The following is a 21,243-nucleotide window of genomic DNA, read 5'->3' on the forward strand; positions in this document are numbered from 1 at the left end:
TTAAAGCAGCAAAAATTTGTTTCAGAAATTTAAACATAAAAATTTAATTCTTGATGTTACTTTTAAAATAAAAATTTTATTAAGAACTAACATAATATCATATAATTTAAGCTTTAAATATTATCTCTGGTTCTAAATATAAAAGCTAATTTACACTACAAATTAGTTCTTATATTTAGGACTGGTGATGATAATTTAATTAATCATTTAAATTATATCTCTTTTGAGTATGTCTCTATTGTTCCCCTTTGTTGGATCAACAAAATTGGAATATGCAGAATCATTTATCGAGTCCATCCCATGCACGCCTCAGTCTCATTAAACAAACTGATCAGCGTAAAAGCATCTAAATACTATCCCATGTAATCTCAGTATGCCTCCACAGCCAGCCTTCCCATTGTTCACCATTCCCACAGATCTGTGGAGAAAAAAATTATCTGCTAAACAAGGCTTCATAAGCTTTCTTCACATACTGTAGGCAAACTTAAGAGACAACATGTCATACTTTTCCATCTTCCACTTAACAGTACCTTCCCCCCAGAAAGAACCACCCTCTCAGTACCTTCCATAACTTGGTCCCAATTATTTTTTATGCCCATCCATTGCCGGGACCTAAGCCAGGTCCTATATTTGGGATCATATCCCTATCTGCATTAAACATATAGCTGTAGTCTGCATTAGTTTACTTAGGTGCATAACCATAACATATTTGCATTTAGAGTATGCTTGCATCATTCTAGAGTAGCGGTACTGTATTTGCATATAAATAACCAGGTCCATTTTGCAATTAGAATTCCAAAATTGCTCCCTAGGAGAATGATTTCGGTTGCCACTATATTGTATTTATAGTTGGATCTAGAACTAATTGGTAGCCGATGCGACTAAGACTACTCTCATCAGCCATTCAGAAAAAACATTCTTGTAAAGTACAATTATCTTGTTGATGGTATTAAAAAGTAAAAGCAACATCATTGGATGGAAGCAGTAGGGATGGAGGTGTCTTCCATGAAGCTCTAATTAGGTTCAATCAAGATAGGCATAGTCGGCCTCATATTCTCTAAGAAACCCTTCTTCTGAAGCAAAACCACTATTTCAGATATTGCCGGTCTTGTTTCTGCAGATGCTTGAGAGCATAGCAAACCGATTTTTGTAATTTTCTTCACTTCTTCTGCATCCTAATCATGAGTGTCTAAGGCATTGTCCACCAACTCTAGATGCATGCCTCTCATATAGTTTCCAAGCCTATCAAGTAGGATGAAAGTGAAACGAAATATAAGTATTTATCATAAGATTATTTTCTCTCATAAAGTAAGAGTTTTTTTCGAAAGAATTTTAGATGTCCTGTTAAAAAATTCAACATCTAAGTTTTTTTCCCCCCCAAAATAAAGAAAAGCTTTTTCAAATAGTCATGTGAATTTTCTCACTTTTTGGAGGAGGAATTCGCCTTCAGCATCACCATCAACTTTCACTTCATTGCTCTTTTGACTGCTAATGATTTCTAAGACAACAACACCATAACTATAAATATCAGCCTTTTCTGATAATTGTCCATGAATTGCATATTCTGGTGCTGTGTATCCTCTATCAATCATATATTATTTATGATGCAATTAATTAGAATAATAGCTCAAACTAAAACACATACGTATCAAGATGCTACAAAATCCAAAATAGACATGCAATAAAAGTATTGTCTCATCATCTTCGACATAAGTATGAATTCCTTCTTGCATAATCATGTATAGTCCATGTAATAGGATTGTTTACTAGACTAATGTATATATTTCATTAATACCTTCAACAATCCATTTACTATGATAAAAATTCATAGAATTGAAAATTAACTTGAGCCAAGAAGTTATTTCGATCAACTTACAATGTTCCTGCAAATTTTGTACTAAGATGAGTTCTATCCTCAGGTATAAGCCTTGCCAACCCAAAATCAGCAATTCTTGGTTGTAGATCATCATCTAACAGAATGTTATTTGTCTTTATATCTCTATGAATAATGCGAATATGAAATTCTTCATGAAGATAAGTCAAGCCTCTTGCTATTCCTAAAATTACTTCATATCATTGCTTCTAATTGAGAGAACCTTTCCTTTCACCTATTTCCCAAGTCTGCAAAATTTGAAAGGTGAGGAAAAAGAACGAAGGGCGAAACATAACAATGTCCTTTCAATATCTATGTGCCAATCAAATTATCTAATAAAACTATGACATATGAGCACATTTTTCCCAACGAGTGAATGAAATGTTATCATGTTGAAAATATGTCCACATCTCATAATGCTTAAGATATTGTGCATAAGCTTTGGTAATTGAAATAACATACCAAATACGAATCTGTCAAGACTGTTGTTTTTCATGTATTCGTAAACAAGGATTCTATCGTGACCTTTGCTACAAGATCCCAAAAGTCGAACAAGATTTCGACGATGAACATTACTTATCAGCATCGCTTCACTCTCAAAATCTTCATGGATCCTATTGGAGGCTTGTAAAGCTAATTTCTTTACTGCAACTACTTTCCCATTCCCCAAAATGCCCTAATCATAATTGAGAATTTTAAACATGGGATCGTTATCAGACTATCTTTTAAAAATAATATATAAACCACGCTTAAAGATATCCTTACATTGAAACTCATAATAAAGTTGTACATTGTATACAACACCAAATCCACCTTCTCCTAGTTTATTTTCGTCACTAAAATTCTTAGTTGCAGACTTTAAATCCTTATAACTAAAAGTTATTGAGCCTTTCAACTTACTCGCTCCAGGTATCTCCTGCCATGGAAAACAAAAATCAAACCTTTTGTTCATAAATTAAAATAACTAGCAGTTGAAGATTTTGTTCATTTTCCAAATTGATAAAATAGTAGCCTCATAATTTTTAATTTGTTTACCTCTAGGAACCCTCTTTGGGCTTTTAGTTCGTCTCATCCAAGCAAATAATGCAACGAGGAGCAAAGCAAGAGCAGCACCTGAAACAACTCCAGCAGTAATGGCCCCCTTGTTACTTGAACCTACGAACAAAGATTTGTACAAATACAAATATACACATATATGAGTGAATATATGTACATGTAAGTTCAAATAATACCAAGTTATTTTGACACGTATCATGCTCTAAAGGATAAAATTAAAATGTCAATAATAATACTTAATCAAATCATTCTATATAACCTAAATAAACATTCAAACTAAGGATTCATATAAATTTTCAAATTGAAAATTTACTCCTCCTGTATGTCCTAAATGTAGGAATTAGTTGGAGGCTGGATTTTGATCATGAATATAATGCTTTAATCCATTTTACGTATCACATTTATCATGCATAATTTTTTTCCAAACTAATTTATCGGACTTATAAACTGGTGACAAAGAATCTAAATGAAGCCTTACCTTGTTTGAAGGCAGGTATGATATCAATAGTCTGGTTATCAGGAAAAAAGGAAGTTGTGGAGTATCTCATGAAACACCCATCGGCAAAAGCCCTACCATCTGAGTAGGAAAGACAAGTCTTTATATTGTTGTATCCAGCATTCAAGCAACTGAGGCACTCATTTTGTGTTATGGTTTCAATACGTTGGGCAAAGGCATAAATAGTTGGACCAACGTTAGACACTGTCATCTTCATGGCTGCAAAAGATCCTCTAATATTTGGTGTTACTGTTTGAAGATTCATCAGCAATTGTTGTGCAACTGATGTGAATGTTGTGGCTCCATCGTCATCTTCAGTCTGATTACCACAATCTGCTGTGTTGAAAGTTTGTGTTGTCTCATCAAGGAAAGCACTGCTAATGTCGAACCTGAACACGCCAGAGTCTGCCATATCATCTTTTTTTTTTTTTTTAAAGTTTATAATATGTACAGATCAGAAAGCTAATGAAAAGGAGAGTTTTATAGGGAAATTGAGAAATGCTTCTCATTTACCTGAGGGAGTGTTTAGTACATGATATAAATTTATAGTCTTTAACCTTTATATTTATGAAGAATAATGTCTTTCTTCTTTAGTCATTAACATTCACATATTATTATGATATACTCCCTCCTGTCCATTTTACAAAGTATTCGGATACGTTTTTTTTTTTTTGGGTCTTTTTATAAGGCAATATATGAAACATTTATTGCATCTTTACCGCATTGCAATATTTGGATTAACTTTTTTTAACAGTAATTTTGTGGAGTTCAGGGTAAATATGTTAGAAAACTTATCTTGACTTACGTCAAAGCATTTTTTAAGGAAAGAAAGATAATAAAATACCTTGAAAATTGTTAAATGACAAATCAATATGGTTGAATTTCATAATTCCAATTCAAACCCCTTGTATTATTTTAGAATTTTTAAGTCTGCCAAAATTATGCAAATGCCCTTCACTGTTTATTTCTTTTTTTTAATATTGTCACCTTAGCACTTTTAGCTGGTTTCTGATCACCAACAACCCTGCTAGGGGCTAGCTGCCGAAGCTTCTGTGCCTATTCTTTTTTATGTATTGATTACTTTTTTTAGCCATGGATTATATTTGTTTTTAAAATGCCGATGACACTTTTATTTAGCTACTGACTACTCTACTACTATGATTAACTATTTTCATTTTAAAAAAATTTGGTGACTACTTTTGTTTACCTATTAACTACTTTTATTTTAAAAATTCAAAAAATATATTAAGTGTTGTTGGAGATCTGGTAACTACTTTTAATTCAGTCATTTATTGCCTTTGCATAGTCAATAGTTATACAAAAGTAGTCATCAAAAATTTGAAGACAAAAATAATCAATAGTGAAATTAGAGTAGTCAATAGTTATATGAAAGTAGTAACTGAAAGTAAAGACTATGTTGTCATTTAACAATATTTTAAAATTTCAAAGTAGTACAAGGGATCTGATTTAGGATTTTGAAAGTTATCAACTCTAATTTATCTTTTAGCATTTTTGAAGGTATCTTAATGTCTTTTTTTTTCCCCCCTTTTTTTAAGTGCTTATATGAGATGCCAAACTCTCTCGTATTCAAACTCAGTTTTTCAAACTTGGCCTTTTGACTTTTCAAAGGATATGTATGAAAAAATTAATTAAATTAGTTATTTGTCACAAATGTGTGTTGATCTACCTAAACTATCATTTTTATCTATATGTATTGGATGATTAAAATAATCTCTTAGTGAAAATTTCTTACAATTAATAGAATATTTTAAGAAAAGATGAGAGATAACATAACTTGAGGTCTTATATTTTAGCCCAAATTTAATCCCTAACTAACATTTATATTAAGGAGTTGACGTCGTAATTAATAATTATGAAAATTAAGGGCCTAACTGAAAATTATGTTAGTTTCCAGACAACGTTGATAATTTTGAAGCCTTTCTTTGATTCCGATGCGAGTGCATGAAGTGACTTCTACAAAACACCAGAAGAAGTACTCCTCTAGTCCTATTTATAAGTTACTTTTAATATATTTCATACAGATCAATGAAAACATAAAACTTTATTAACTTCCTTTTAAAATTCAATAATATTCCAACTTCATTCCTATTTAATATATATACATCTTATAAGAACAAAGTCAACAAAATAATAAATAAAAAAAGTAAAATTGTACAATCATATAAATTTTTTTTTCTTTACCCTATAAATAAGGTCAAAAAATATTTTCTTTCTGCCCTATAAATATGACTAAAAATTTTCTTATATCTCTCCCTATGAATAGAACGAGAGGATAATATTTATAATTACAATAAATTCAAATTGTTAATTCTACTCTTAAGCTAGATTAAATGAATTAGCATTTTTGTAAAATTTTGGGTCCGCAGTTTGCTGAAGTATACCCGGGGATAAAATTATTGAATGTTTGGATAAAATCCAAACTATAGTTTCAAAAGTAATTTTATAGTATACGAAGTAAATATATTAAAGAGTTTATCTCGATTCGTAAAAAACACTTTTTAAAAATGCTTCTCTCATATGCCCAGCATCCCCACAATGTCCCTGCCATGATCGTCCCATATGATTGGGCATACATGCCCTTCCCATCCAATCTCTCTAACTTAAACACTAATTTCACTCATACTAAATTAAATACTAATCAAGTTAATATTATTTAGTGAAACTAAATAATCTCATTAAATAAGTCGACCTTTCAACAACGAATCCAAAATCCAACATAAATATTAGGGCTGTTCACGGGACGGATCAGGACCAGGACAGACCCGTCTCGGTTCCGTCCAGATGAACAGTAACGAGATAGATTTTCTGTCCCGTGTCCTTGCCCGTCCCGGGGTTGTCCTGGTCCCGGTCGGGACGGGACGGATCCGGGACGTCCCAAACTTTTTTTTTTTATTTTTTTTAAATTTTTAAAATTTTTTTTAATAAAATCTGATTTTTTTTAATTATTTTTTTGGGCTTAAACCTTATAAAAACATCTTTTTATTTTCTTTTTTATCTGTTTGGGCACTCTTAAACAAAAGCGCAAAATATTACATATAATAATTATTAAAAACTCTAAACAAAAGCTTTTAACACAATAAAAACTTGCTAAAAATTCTAATAATCAATAATCTCAAATCATTAACAAATATAAAAACTCTAAATAAATATATCCATAGTTTCATACAATAGTCTCAAATCTTAAAAAAATATGAAAAAATGATATTATATAAATGGGTAAAAAATTAAAAAATAAAAAAAGGACCGGGACGGGACGGGGACGGGACGACCCCGTCCCGTGTCCCGTCCCGTCCCGTCCCAATAAGACCGGGACCGGAGCGGGCCGACCAGGATAGGCCGGCTTTGAACACCCCTAATAAAGTGCATATATACGTGAGTATGTAGTAGAGAGAGAGAGACTAAATTTGAAATTTTTTGGATAGAAGTACTTGAGGAAGCAGCCGTCGTAGACAACATGGGCACCAGAGGCTCCGGCGGTGCAGTTGAGTATTCGAGCCGCAGCGACGTCGAAGCAAGCAAGACAGTCGGCGATGGAGAGGTAGTTTCTGCATTGGAAAAGAGTGGAAACTGGGTTTCCTCCATTACCTTCCTGTGCGGGGGCGAAGCGCTTATTCTGTTCACTGATCTGCCCTCTGATATCTCTCAACGTCGTGTTTAGGTTTCTGTCGAAGATGGAGATGCTGGACACGAGGTAGACGAAGGACGGATTACACTCGCTCTTAAGAAGATTGGTCTGTGGGTCCGAAACGACGCCGTTGAGGATGGAGCAGCATGAACAGAATATGAAGATGAACGAAGGAAGGAGATGAGGACGACCTTGAAGCATCTTCTGTTGAGAGAGTGAGAATGAAGAAGCAAAGAGAGGCAATGGGTCAAATTTTTATGAATATTAGGAAACCAGTGGGCTGGAACTGTTAATCCTTTTTTTTTTTTTTTGAAGGATTCAATAGCAATTTGTGGAAAACAAATCAATGAGAAATTGACTGTTCCATGTAATAGAGGTTTAATTTCCACACGCTTTGGAATTGCGAGTTGACCATTGACTTGCTCAATTCTAATTTGCTTCTTGGGTCAACAAGAATTGGGAAATTTCTAACAATAATGACATAAAGGAAAACAGACAATGCAAGTGGTAACTGATGGCGACCTTATATTGTGGTGGTAGGCCCTTTCTGAGGGAGGGGATAATACACATGCATCCTCTTTGCAGAATTAAATGTAGGAAGAACAATTTTTTATGTTTTATATATTTATCTAAGTACTCTTCTAATCCTATTTAAAAAAGAAGAGAAAAGTTTTTCTTGATCCTATTTATAAATCATTTCATTAAATTTTTGGCATGAATATATTATTTCATTCTTTATTGATTATAATGTAGACATATTTATCTTCTCTTTGAAAAGTATATATATTAAATAGGGGTAAAATTGAAAAGTTATTATATTTTAATCAAGAGTTAATATAGTTAAAATTTTTCTTGGTCTGTGTGAAATATACTGAAAATGTCTTATAAATAAGATCATAGAAGTATTATCGATTAAATCACAACATTATGAATTTTTTTTCTTTTCTTTTCTTTTTTTTGTTTTTTGCCAGAAACGTTATCAAGACAAGATAAAGAGTCGAGTCCTATGATATGACAGCACATATGATACGAATAAGGAATCGAGTTTTTTTATACTTGATTTGGCCACTACTTGTTGAAGCTCGATTATATAAGGTTACCAATAGTTCTAAAACTGTGCATTCTTTATATTTATATCCAAATTTATGAACATTTAACATGTATGGTTTGGAAATTGTTTGCCTCCTTCTATTATTTCATATGATGCTCTCGACAACTTTATTTTTCTTATAATTAATGGCATGCATCTTTAATTGTCATTTATTCTCCATGTGATCATAAAAGTAATGGAGATGATGCTAAACTCCAAAATATAGTCGCCCCCCATATGTGATTATAAAGAAAAATAATATAATTTGATTCATGATCGCGCTTTAAAAATAAAAGAAATATCATATGCAATAATCCAACAAAACTATTACTCAAAATTGTACAATTTATTCACACATTCATACATAATAATGTCCGAGTGATTTATAATTAATTGCACCTAAAAGTTGCAGAATGGAATTAAATGAAGGGCAGTCACGTTCTATTATATCCTTCTTTCTATGTTATTAGTTCTTTTATTTCCTTTATGGATTCAAAATTTGAAGTCACCCATAATCACATATTCCTACACAAAATAGAATTATCTTGGTGATAGATAAAAATGAAGGCAAATAATAGCATTGGATATATTGGAAACCGTAAAGGTAAAGGCATCTTCCATGCACGAATTTTTAATTAGTTTCAATGAAGATAGGCATAGTTGGCCTCATATTCTCTAATAAACCCTTCTTCTTGAGCATAACCATTATTTCAGACATCATTGGCCTTGTTTCTGCAGATGGTTGGGTGCAAAGCAAACCAATCTCTATAATTTTCTTGACTTCATCTGCATCATAATCTTGAGGGTCTAAGGCATTATCCACCAACTCTAAGTGCATACCCCTCTCATATAAATTCCAAGCCTATCAAGTGGGCAAAAAAGGAGAAAGCATAGGTTAGATATAGATTCTTACGTAAAGAAGGAATAGCTTTTGCAAAAGACTAATTGGCCCGTTAAAAGGCTTTTTATCTAAAATTTCTCAAAATAAAAGATTGCACGATTTAAAAATAGTCATGAGAATTTTCTCACTTTTTGGAGGAGGTATTCGCCTGCAACATCACCATCGGTCTCTAATTTATTGCACTTCTGACCACTGATTATTTCTAACACTACAATACCATAGCTGTAGACATCAACTTTTTCTGATAGTTGGCCATGAATTGCATACTCCGGTGACGTGTATCCTCTGACAAAATATAATATATATGATATAATGAAATTAGAATAAAATATCTAAAACTAAAATCTGATTACAAAATCTAAAATATAAAGTATATATATTATGTTATGTTTGACGAGGGTATGAATTCTTTCTTGAAGTCTTATATGTATAGATTTTATCAATGTACCTTGGGCAATCCATGTACTATAATTGTATCAAGAGAATTGAAAATTAAATTAAACAAAAGTAATAGTTTCAACTTACAATGTGCCTGCAAATTTTGTGTTAAGATGAGTTTTATCCTCAGGTATAAGCCTTGCCAAGCCAAAATCAGCAATTCTAGGTTGTAGATCATCATCTAAGAGGATATTGTTAGTCTTTATATCTCTATGTATAATGCGAACATGAAACTCTTCATGTAGATAAGCCAAACCCCTTGCTATTCCTAAAATGACTTCATATCGTTGCTTCCAGTTGAGAGAGTATTTCTTGTCACCTATTTTCCAGGTTCACATAATTTGGAATGTAAGTAATTAAAGACAAAAGGGTCAAACATACAAAAGATAATTGATATATAAACGCGTAAATTCTCTAATAAAACTACGAAGTAAAGTTTTGTTTGATGAGTCAACAATGTGTTCTTAAGTTGAAAATATGTTCACATATCATAATGGTATTACGAAGGAAAACTAATAATGCGTAAAGAATTGTATGTAATTAAGTTTTGTGAAATGAAATAAGATACCATATAAAAATTTGTCGAGGCTATTGTTTTTCATGTACTCATAAACAAGAATTCTGTCATGGCCTTTACTACAACATCCCAAAAGTCGAACAAGATTCCGATGATGGACATGACTTATCAGCTTCACTTCACTTTCAAATTCTTCATCTACTTTGTTGGAGTAGGGTGAAGCTAATTTTTTGATCGCAACTACTTTCCCATTCCACAAAGTGCCCTACATACGATGATTAAGAATTTCAATATAATCATGAAAGTACATATCTTTATTACTTATTTCAAGTAATGCATTTGTCCTTTTAGAAATATAACCTTTTAACGTACTATATATAAACCTCATTTAGCTTTGGGACATACTTATTGAAATATTGAAACTGAAGAACAATAACTATACCTTGTATACCACGCCAAATCCACCTTCTCCTATTTTATTTTCTTCACTAAAATTCTTGGTTGCGGTCTTCAAAACATTGTAACTAAAAGCAACTGGGCCTTTTAGCTTGCTTGCTCCAGGTATGTCTCCTGGTATGAGCGGAAAACATTAACCAAATTAATCTCTTTTCATAAATTAAGACAACCAATAGTTTAAAATATTCAAATTAATGCAAAGTAGACTTCTTAAGTTGTTTACCTCTAGGAATACTGATCATCTTGGGGCTTTTTCGTCTCCTAATCATGGAAAATAATGCAATGAGGATCAAAGCAAGAGATCCACCTGCAACAACTCCACCAATAATGATCCCCTTCTTGCTTGTAACTGCTAAAACAAGATGTATGAATGTATGTACATGACATGTTAGATTATAAATTTGGGAGATCAGATAGATTAAGATCTCTTATATTTAGGACCAAAATAAATCTCATTACTTAGCCCTTATATCTAGGATTGAAGGAGTAAATTAACTAACAGACTATTAGTCATTTTCGGCTGGAAGTATTCGTGAAAGAGATATATGTAGAAATCCAAAAGTTTTCTTCAGCTCAATGTCACCCCGATAATGTTAAAAAATGAGCAATGTCGTTGTTTCAATTAAAATATCAACAGTCAATGTTAGTTTTTTAATGAAAATGGCGATATTGCTCCTCTTCTTTTAATACTTCTAGAGTGATATCTAGCCCAACAAAAATCTTCTCGACACCTACAACTTCTTCACGAATACTTTTGAAGTAAAAATGACCCTTAACCCCGTATAAAAGCAAACTCCTACTCGCAGTATTTGTGCATATCATTGATCTGAAAAAAGGGTTACCTTGTTTTGAGAAGCGTGTGACATCGAGGATCTGATTATGGGGGAAGAAGGAAGTGGTGGAATATCTCAAGAAACAGCCATTAGCAAAAGCCCTACCATCTGAATTGGGAAGACAAGACTGCATATTGTTGTACTGAGCATTCAAGCAATCCTTGCAGCCAATCTGAGTGATAGTTTCAATACATTGACCGAACGCATAAATAGTTGGACCATTATTAGGAACTTGTGTCTTGGTAGCTACAGAGAAGCCAGTGATTCTGGGAGTTGCTGTTTGGAGATTCATTAACATTTCTTGTGCGTCTGAGGTAAATGTAATGGCTTCTCCTTCAGTAGTCTGATTCCCACATGACGTGATGTTGAAAGTTTGCGTTGTTTCTTGAAAGACATTACTATTAATATCGAACCTTAAAACACACAACAAGTATCCTCAATCATTTTTCCAAGTTCAGTATATGTATTTGGATTTTGTTATGTACGAATCAAGCTAATAAAAAGACGAATTCTTCACCTTTTTCACTATCAATTGGAAGATTAGTTGATAATTGATTGATTTATGTTTTATACAAATTCGATAAGAGTAAAACAGAAATGGAAAAATACTTCTCACTTATTGCTTAGTGCATAATTTATATGGATTTAGGATGCGCTGCTCCCTCTCAGCTCCCTCCATTACTGCTTCTTAATTTTTTCTGCTTCCAATTTTTCTTTCTTGTTTCCCTTTACTATTAGATTCTAAATAAAATGAGTGACATTTTGATATCTTATGAGGAAAAATAGTGTAGTTTTCAATTTTTTTTATGATTCTTCAAAGAAAAATACTCGAAAATTTGGAAAGCGATAAGAAATAAGACTTAAACTTTGGTTTGACCAAAAAAATATTAAATTAAGTTTGAGTAAATCATAGAAACATTCTTTTTATAGGGGTCATGGGCTATATATAATTAACCAACGACAAGCCACTTTTTTGGAAAAAAATGAATACATTCAAAATGTTATATATATTTATATATATGTGTATGCGCGTGTGCGTATAAAATATTATATTTACTAAAAATATATTGTCTATTGAACATAAAGTGGGGTAGTTATTGAGATAAGCATGTAGTCAATAGAAAGAAACATATACGGAAAAAAATTAGAATATATTAAAAAAAGAAAAAAAAATCGTTTTAAGATGGCACAATATGTGGTGTATGATCCATGCAGTCAACTTCATTTGATAAGATAAGGATTGCTGTTCTGTCTTCGGTCTTTTGAATTTATCATAATTGTCAATTGTAAATTGATTCATCCCTAAGGCCAGCCATTGAAGTTGTGCGTAACCAATATGTTACCATGATCTTTACGTTCCACCCCTAATATGCCCTAGGTATAAGAGCAAATTGACTAATTTGAGTGGATTAAGGAAGTTTGTTAAGTTAGTTATTTGTAATAATTAGGTATTATCTTTTCTAAAATACTTGTTGCTAATCATATATTAGTTAAAATTACCATTTGGTTGAATATTTAACATGTGTAACTACTACAATAACTATTTTGTAAAAACAGAATAAATATAATAGATAAAATAGATTGAAATCTTATATTTAGAACTAAATTAAAAATCAAACATACGTAACTACTACAATAACTATCTTGTAAAAAAAAAAAAGATTAAAGTCTTATATTTAGAACTAAATTAAAAATCAAACTAAAAGAGCTAAAAAAGGTGAAACTTGAACGTGGCTGAAAAGTTATACCTGAGGAAGCAGCCGTCGTAGACGACATGGGCACCGGAGGTCCCGGGGGGGCATCGTCGGATTTGATCGGTAGCCGCATTGAAGCAAGCGACACAGTCGGCGACGGAGAGATAGTTTCTGCATTGAAAAAGCGTAGCAACAGGGTTTACTCCCTTGCTTTTCTGTGCCGTGGCGAAGTGCTTGTTCTGGACACTGATCTTCTCTCTGATGTCTCGCAGAGTTCCGTTTAGGTTTTGGTTGAAGACGGAGACATTGGAGTCCAGAAATACGTTGGAAATGAAGTACGGATTACACTCGTTGTTCAGAAGATGGGTCTGTGGATCCGAAACGACGCCGCTTAGGATCCCAAATGAGAAGAATACGAAGGTCCATGAGAGAGGAAAGAGATTAGGAGGATGAAGCATCGATCAAGCTGATTGTTGGCTCTGTGAGAAGGAGAGGGGGAGGAAGAAGAAGGGATGTGTGAGAGAGAGCAACAAAAAAGTAGGCACAGTGCTTGAAACTAGAGGGACCAAATGGGGAATTGGGTTATATGCCTTGTTAAAGGAATTAGAGGAATTAGTGATTAATCATGGGATTTGGATATTAATTAATAGTAATTTATTTTTTAGTTTAAACTTTTCTAAAATGCTCGGCCGAAATGAACCGGGATAAATTCATGGTCAGCTATATATAATTTGAGCTCCCTTGGTTGACTTGACTGACCTAAATTTTTCATTTTTTCTAATAAATCTATTATATATCCTCATTTATAGACTATAAATATTAATTGTTAATATAACATATAAAATCAATGGAAAGCCACATTACTTATATATCATGAATAATGCGATTTATTTTCGTCTTATTAAGATGTGCGGAAATTGACTTCTTACATTTTTTTTATATCATATAAAATTATTGAATTCGGTTCATTATAAATTGTATTCTATAAAAAATAACTCCTAATTAGACCTAAGACGCATATATATATATATATATATATATCGTTATATTTATATATATATGTAAAAGGAGTTTGATCAAGTTATAAAAATGTTTAATTCAATTATGCTTTATAAATTTTTGGGGCATTTACTTCATCATAAAATTAAATTCTTAATCTTTTTAAGAAAATTAAACAATGGAGTAGAAATTCTCACGAGACATCAAACCTAAAACAAGCAGTACCACTTAACACACATATTCATATACACACACGTCATTTAATTTTATTTTTTCCCTCAAAGAACTAGAAATAATAAAATATGCTGGTAAAAAAAAAGACATAATAAAATATTATTTGTGTTTTCTACAGAACGGAATATGACTTGGATTTTCTTTTTTTCTCAATGGATATCCCTCTCATCTCCGATTATTATTATTTTAATAATTAATGAAATGAAAATGATCATGTCCTTCGACATATGTATAGTTAGTTAATTACTATGATTAAGTTTAGTAAACATTTTTGACAATATTACGCAACTCAGATGAATAGGAAAATAATGTTTGAAACTGTATATTTTTGTGTTTTTTAACAAAAGAAAAATTTCAGTTACACATGTATAAACATATATAATTTTGATTTAAAATATTTTTTGTGGATAAATAAATTGCTGAGGATTAAGTATAGGAGGACGATGATAATTTTTTATGAGAAAATAATTAATAAGGCAATATAAGGTAAGTGAGCCAGAGGGATAATGGAGCCACTTCTCCACATTTCAATATCGTCATTTCATTTCCAAATTCTTGAAGGGTGCAATAGCAACGTTAATATATGAAAAGGATCGCAAAGCAATTTAAGAAAAGCCAAACCGGTCTCCACGCGCTTTGAAATTGTGAGTGTGGCCCACTTGACTTGTTCGCTTGCTTCTAGAGTCAAGCAGAACTTCCAATTTGCCTGATGGGTTTGGAAGACTTTCAAATTTTCAACAATGACTGAGGCAAAAAAGAGAAGACTAACATTATGAGGTATCATGGAAGTCACCTCACAAGCGATAGCGTGATATAATAACAAACAACAGCTGGGCTGAGTTATTATAAAATTGGAACTTTTTTTTAAATAAGGTCTTAAATTTAAGTTTGAGAGAAAGACATCAATTAACAAAATATGAGAATCTCATATGGTTATTTAAAATGTCTTAATTCCTATATAAAGTAAGAGGTATTTTGAGAGGTTAAGATACAAATTCGTTCAAAAATTTTCACTCAGTTGGGCGACTAAAATATTTTTGTGTGCAAATTCATCTCAAAAATTTTAAAGCGTAGCAATTTTGCCCGTTACCGTAAAAAAACTAATTAGTGACATTGACCAATGATATTGTTAACATTAAAAAAAATTATCATAATTTTAAACTTACACAGCAAATTTGCATCTCAAAAAAATTTCAGGTACTTAGTGTTCTTAAGTGAAAACTTACATAACAAATTTGCACCTGAATGTTATTTTTAAGTTAAGTTTATAGGTGAAGTGATATAATTTTCTTGAAATTAGTGATCATCATTGTCTTAATTGTTGTTGTCATATAATAAGTTACAATTATTACTTATTAAATTGTCATTGTCATTGGTATTTAACAATTTATTTATCTAACTATTATGGTTATTTAATTTTTTTCATATTTCATATTTCAAATTAAGGGCATTTAAGTAATTTTTTTACAAAATTTAATCCCAGTTAGTTCTATAAAAGCTTTATTCCTAAATTGAAATATTATTATGTTTAAAAAAATAACTATTTTAATAAAAAATGCGCATATATTACAAAAACTAAAAAAATATTAGTATGTCTAGTTGAAATTGTTTTATTTGATATAATATGAACAATAATCTTGAGAATATTTTATGTTTTTTAACGATTGAACACAATAGAGGTCAAATTCTTGTTTCCATAGTAAACAGTGTGAAAAGCAGAACTTATTTTGTTTCTTAATTTGGGAATCATTTTGTAGCGTGCCAAATGGGGAGTAGAATATATATACATACATATTATATATATATATATATTTATTTATATGAGTTTGACTCATTCTTACAGCTAATTTATTCTATGCTGTTTTGGACTTATTTTGTTTCTTAATTTGACAAAATATCATCAGCATTTCAATGAGTCATGATATGTACATACACACACACATATATATAAGTATATACAGTTAATGAGTGTGTCAATTTGCAATATTCTTATAGTGGCAGACTCAATCAAAACTGAGTAGTTAGAGTCTGAAATAAGTGGTCCACATAAACTTTGATTAGGCCATATATAATTATATATATATATATATATATATATACATGTTGAAATGATTTATTGCACTTAATTAGAGCAAATAAAAAGGCTACAAATAGATCAAGATTATTAAATGTATCTCTCATTAGGGTAACATTTTGTATTGGCGAAAATGGAAAGAAATGAACAAATAATCAAGGAAATCTTTTTCGTTCACTGACCATTTATTAAGTTGGTATGTTAATTGTGCTCCTTGCAAATTTTTTTCCCTAATGTTTTGTTTGTTACAGAGAATCAATATAAAATAAGTGGGGCCTTTTTATTGTTGATTTGATTTTTTTTAATATTTTCTATTTTTAAAATTTTGCATGCTTTTGAAATTATATTAAAAATAAAATGAGCACGGATACTGTTACTTTACTATTTATTAATTGATAATTGATTTTCTTATTTAAACACAACGATTTTCCCTCACACATGATTGAATTTTTTTTTTTTGAATTCAAGCAAGAGAGAGAGAGAGAGTAATGGCACACAACGGTTATACTGATCCAGTCCTAAAAAATTCCTGAGAGTTTCCCTTACACAATGTGTACTACAACAAAATCCTGAGCTCAGGTATAAAGAGAGTAATTGATCACTAAGATCAAAAGATGTCCACATAAAATGCGTAAAAATATGATATACTCTCTCCAATTCTTTTTATAACATCCTTTAATTTTAACTAAGTTATATAGTTTAAGAAAAGAGTTAAAGTCAGTTAAAAGTAATAAATATGTAAAAATTAAACATTTTTTCAAGCATATATGTCCTTATTTAATAAACGGCAAATAAGAGAGAGAAATATTATAAATGATAGAAGAAAATGTAGTATGAGAAAAAAAAATTAAGCGAAAAAAAAGAAAATTAATTAGAAACAAAATTGAATTAAAAAAAAGGCATTTAATGTTCAAACACCCTCAAACAGGATCTTATTAAAAGGATTAAACCAGTTCAAATTTTAGGATCTTATAAAAAACATGGGGAGGGAGTACATATTGAAGTACATAGGCAGTTTTGAAAATTTATATATATTGACATAGCAAGATTCAACTTTGATGAAAATCAGTTAATTTAAAAAGTCGTTGGAATCATCCAGTGAAGCCTATTTATAGTAGAAAATCGTTTATTGGCCATTGGACAAAAGAAAATAGTCATTACTTAAAAAATCTATCCATTCACCAACTGTTACAAATACATAAAAAACGACTCACCTGTTGATAAATATAAGAAATTGTCGATACGTTGAGTTGAACAGAGTGGCAAAATAAGAAATAAAAATATTTTTGGGATATAGAAATGTAAATTCCAGATATATTAATAGTAGAAATGATTAGCTGGATAGTTTTGTAAAGTACCTAAATAAAAAAAAAATCACAGGTTTGGAAATTATGAGTCAAAACGAGTGATCACAATAGTGTTGACAAACTGGACTCACTGTTCATAAACTCTGATGGGCCGTTTGGCTTGATTCCACAAAAAGGAATTACATGTAATTCTCCTGATGCAAATGATTGATTCACATATTTAGTCGGGCTTATGAAATATAAAAAAGATTATATTTTGTAATGCTGATTATATCAAATAATATAAAAAGGATTATACTGCTAGGACATATGAATAAGGATTACAGCGGGAATATGAAAATAGACAATGTTTGCCCTTGTCTTCTCTATCATCTTCCTCCACCCTAACCATTGCCCACACTCCATCGGCGACCTTCCGATACACCAGTGGCGCTCCTCTACCGGCAACCCTTCATTCACCAATGAACTGGGCACACCTCAATCGAAGAGAATAATGATGCCACTCATTGATGCCAAATAAATCGTACCTGCTCGATTACATTGTCTTGCTCATTGAGCTCCTTATTTCAGATAGATAACTTCGTGGATGAATGATGGACTGCTTGATGCTGTAATCCAAATCAAATCAGCGAGGTCTCATGCAGTCTATGTTGACTGTTGGGATGGCGCTGTCGGAGATGGAACTTGTGGGTCTCTATGCCCGAGAAGAAACTATTCACTAGTGGGCTCTCAGATGAAGACAAGGAGGAAAGCAGGGTGTATGAAGAAGGATGAATGAGGGGGAATGATAATAGAAGTGAGGGTTGCAACAGTAATAGGCCTACTCACGATGATGAGATTTCTGTCCCGTATCCAGTCTATTTCGAGGCTGTCTTGATCTTGTCAGATCAAGATAGGACACGGGACAAGATGTCCTATTTTAATTTCTTTCTTTTACAAACCAATGTCATTTTCTTATGTTGTAATATTTATTTTTTGTTGGGTTTCCAAAGAAAAAACACTGAAAAAAAATTATATAGAAAGCCCAATTATATAATGTAAAAAAGGTGTAAAAATAATACTGTACAAAAAATACCATAAAAGAAACACTATATAATGGCTTTATGAATTATTTTATCGAGTAAGAAGATTTTTTTGAGATAACATTGCAACTTAAGAGCTGAAAATCACTATAAAAAATAATTATTCTTAAAAAAGGATGGGAAAATCCTCAAAAAAAAAATTATCATTAGATTTGAAAATTCCCAATCAGTATTGGATACTATACTCGTAAAGAAAATAACTATACTCGAAAAGTAAATAACAATCCATTTTTGTAGTAATTCCTGATTTGAAATTTTAAAGTTCAACTGTCTTTTTTTTTTGGGATTTTCTCAAAAAGGATTCAGTAATCTAATAAAAATTATTAATAAGTAATTTTTTAAAAAACCGAGGGGAGATGGGACAAGATGACCCCATCCCATATCCCGTCTCATCCAGATCACTGTTTTTGTCTTGTCTTGCCTTGTAGTTGACCCGTCTCAAAAAATTTTTGTTCCATCCTGTCTGATCCTAAATTGACCAAGATCGAGATGGAATAGTCGAGACAAGACAAGTTAAACACCCCTAGATAGTAGTTCAAGAAGATGAGGGAGGAAGGAATGTGTAACACCTCACATAATTATATCAATATACGCAACAAAATATTTAATTTAAAAGTCCATATATATTTCTAATACTTCAAACAACTCATAATTTCAAAATATTTCTAACATAACAACAAAATAAACTATTAAAGTCTTATAGTCATGGCAAATAAAAATATAACATAGCATATGCTTGAGGAGTACAAAAGCCTTCACGGCTCACTCCATTAGTGCCTTCCCTTGATTCCTACTAGATCCTTCGCCTGAAAATTGTTAATATAAGGGGTGAGATCAAACGTCTCAGTAACTACTGAAATTCTAACCTATACAAGCAAATCATATATGATAAACCAAAAATCTGTTTATATGTGTGTATATAAATATATTAAAAATCACGGATTTGATACATTCAATTCAATTTCATTTTTCTAATATATCCAAAAATAATGCAATATGCTGCCTCCCTTATATCACCATCCACCTTTATACCGCTGACTGGAGTCATAGGCTAACACATAGTTCGATAGGAACTAATCCATTTTACTGAATTATTCCAAGCTCACCAATACAAGAGATATATCCGGCCAAAGATATAGAGCTCAAGCTCAGACTATGGCTCCCCTCCTTTGTGAATAGGGAGGTGTTACATGTCTCACAGCTCCAATGAATTCCCGGCCAAAGGAAAACATGGAAGAAGGGGCCCTGACAAGTGCCATCCACTGTGCACTGAGTGATGGCATACCACGTGGTAATTTTATATCCATACAATCTCCTTCTATCCTTAGCCCAACAATGCATGTCAGATGCCAATAATGTTACATCATAAATACGTCCTCAAATATTTTAAAGATAAGATAGCAATAAAACTTATATACCATTTAATAGCAACTCATGACAATTCCTTAGCCATCAATATATTTAAATATTGATCATAATTAATAGCAATAAATCTTAACAAAATCAAATAACATATCAAAACATTTATTTGAAATCATAATAATACTTTTCAGTATGATATAAAAATTAGTAAATCCACAATATAATCATACACAATTCACATGTACAAGAAAGAATTTTCAGAGTTACCTGGTACTCTTTAGCTTACAAATAATTACACAAAGTTTACTCCAAAATTCTCAAGGGTCTATAAAATTACACATAAATATTTATTAATATAAACTCAGAACTACTCCAAAACTACTCTAAAATTTTAAGACTACCCTCTAAACAAAAATTACATAAATATATTAACTCTCCCAGATCTAGACATTTATAATAGATATAATATTATTTTGAAAAATATAATTTACATATAAGGCTATTTAAAGTTAACAACTTAAGTAATATATTTTATTACCCAAAATCTAAATATTTTATATTAAAATTCTCAATTATTTATTATAATCTCATTTAAAATTTTTTTTTCCAAACCAAACAACTTCTTTAAATTATAAACAAACTGTAACTTTATCTAATTTCACAAAATTCTCAATTTACAATTTTTCAAGCCTTCAAAAATTATTTCAAAAATATATCTTTAACTCATTCAATATTTAAACCGATTAAAACCTCAATAATATATTAAATAACTCAAATAAATTATTTAACTCAAATTTAATCGATAAAAATATTCTATATCTTTAAATAACAAATTTTTCAACTAAAATCTTAATTTAAAATTCTCAAAATAACCATTAAACAAAAATAAACCGATCAAAATTTCTTAATAATGTATCTTTAAATTTATACGATATACATTGTCAAAACTCCGTATTTGCTCTATATCCAAACAGTAAAATTTTCTCTAAACATTATAATGATACTAATAATATAGAGCTATAAATATATAAGAAATACTCATAAAGAAAATTTGATAAAAAGAAATATATTTGTGTACCTAAATGATCCTCAAATCTTCTCCTATCCTTCAGACAGCATGTACTTCCACACTCTCTTGATTTTTCTTTTTTCCTCTCGCTCTCTTTCTTTTCTCTCTCTCTCTTT

At 31.1% G+C, this 21,243-nt stretch overlaps 2 protein-coding genes across 3 annotated transcripts; both read right to left on the reverse strand.

Moving 5' to 3' along the window:
- Positions 1–2,487: 2,487 nt before the first annotated feature.
- Positions 2,488–7,322, reverse strand: LOC114752709 (cysteine-rich receptor-like protein kinase 2). Its single transcript, XM_028941438.1, has 4 exons — positions 6,875–7,322; positions 3,408–3,814; positions 2,909–3,028; positions 2,488–2,549 (listed from the first exon to the last, which is right to left on the reverse strand). The coding sequence occupies exons 1-4, from the start codon at positions 7,270–7,272 to the stop codon at positions 2,488–2,490; spliced, it is 987 nt and encodes a 328-aa protein (XP_028797271.1). The 5' UTR covers positions 7,273–7,322.
- Positions 7,323–8,590: 1,268 nt separating this feature from the next.
- LOC114752703 (cysteine-rich receptor-like protein kinase 42) lies at positions 8,591–13,191 on the reverse strand. Of its 2 annotated transcripts, none has more exons than XM_028941433.1 (8): positions 13,055–13,191; positions 11,316–11,719; positions 10,697–10,822; positions 10,460–10,587; positions 10,069–10,282; positions 9,588–9,819; positions 9,191–9,347; positions 8,591–9,023 (listed from the first exon to the last, which is right to left on the reverse strand). In XM_028941433.1, the coding sequence occupies exons 2-8, from the start codon at positions 11,602–11,604 to the stop codon at positions 8,793–8,795; spliced, it is 1,377 nt and encodes a 458-aa protein (XP_028797266.1). In that variant the 5' UTR covers positions 11,605–11,719; positions 13,055–13,191; the 3' UTR covers positions 8,591–8,792. The 2 variants fall into 2 exon arrangements, with proteins under 2 accessions (XP_028797266.1, XP_028797265.1); XM_028941432.1 differs by having other exon boundaries at positions 10,697–10,825.
- Between the last annotated feature and the right edge of the window lie 8,052 nt (positions 13,192–21,243).

The sequence above is a fragment of the Neltuma alba genome, unplaced genomic scaffold (genome assembly GCF_004799145.2).
Source record: "Neltuma alba isolate B1F8T4 unplaced genomic scaffold, ASM479914v2 tig00007504_pilon, whole genome shotgun sequence".
NCBI classification, from domain to species: Eukaryota; Viridiplantae; Streptophyta; class Magnoliopsida; order Fabales; family Fabaceae; genus Neltuma; species Neltuma alba.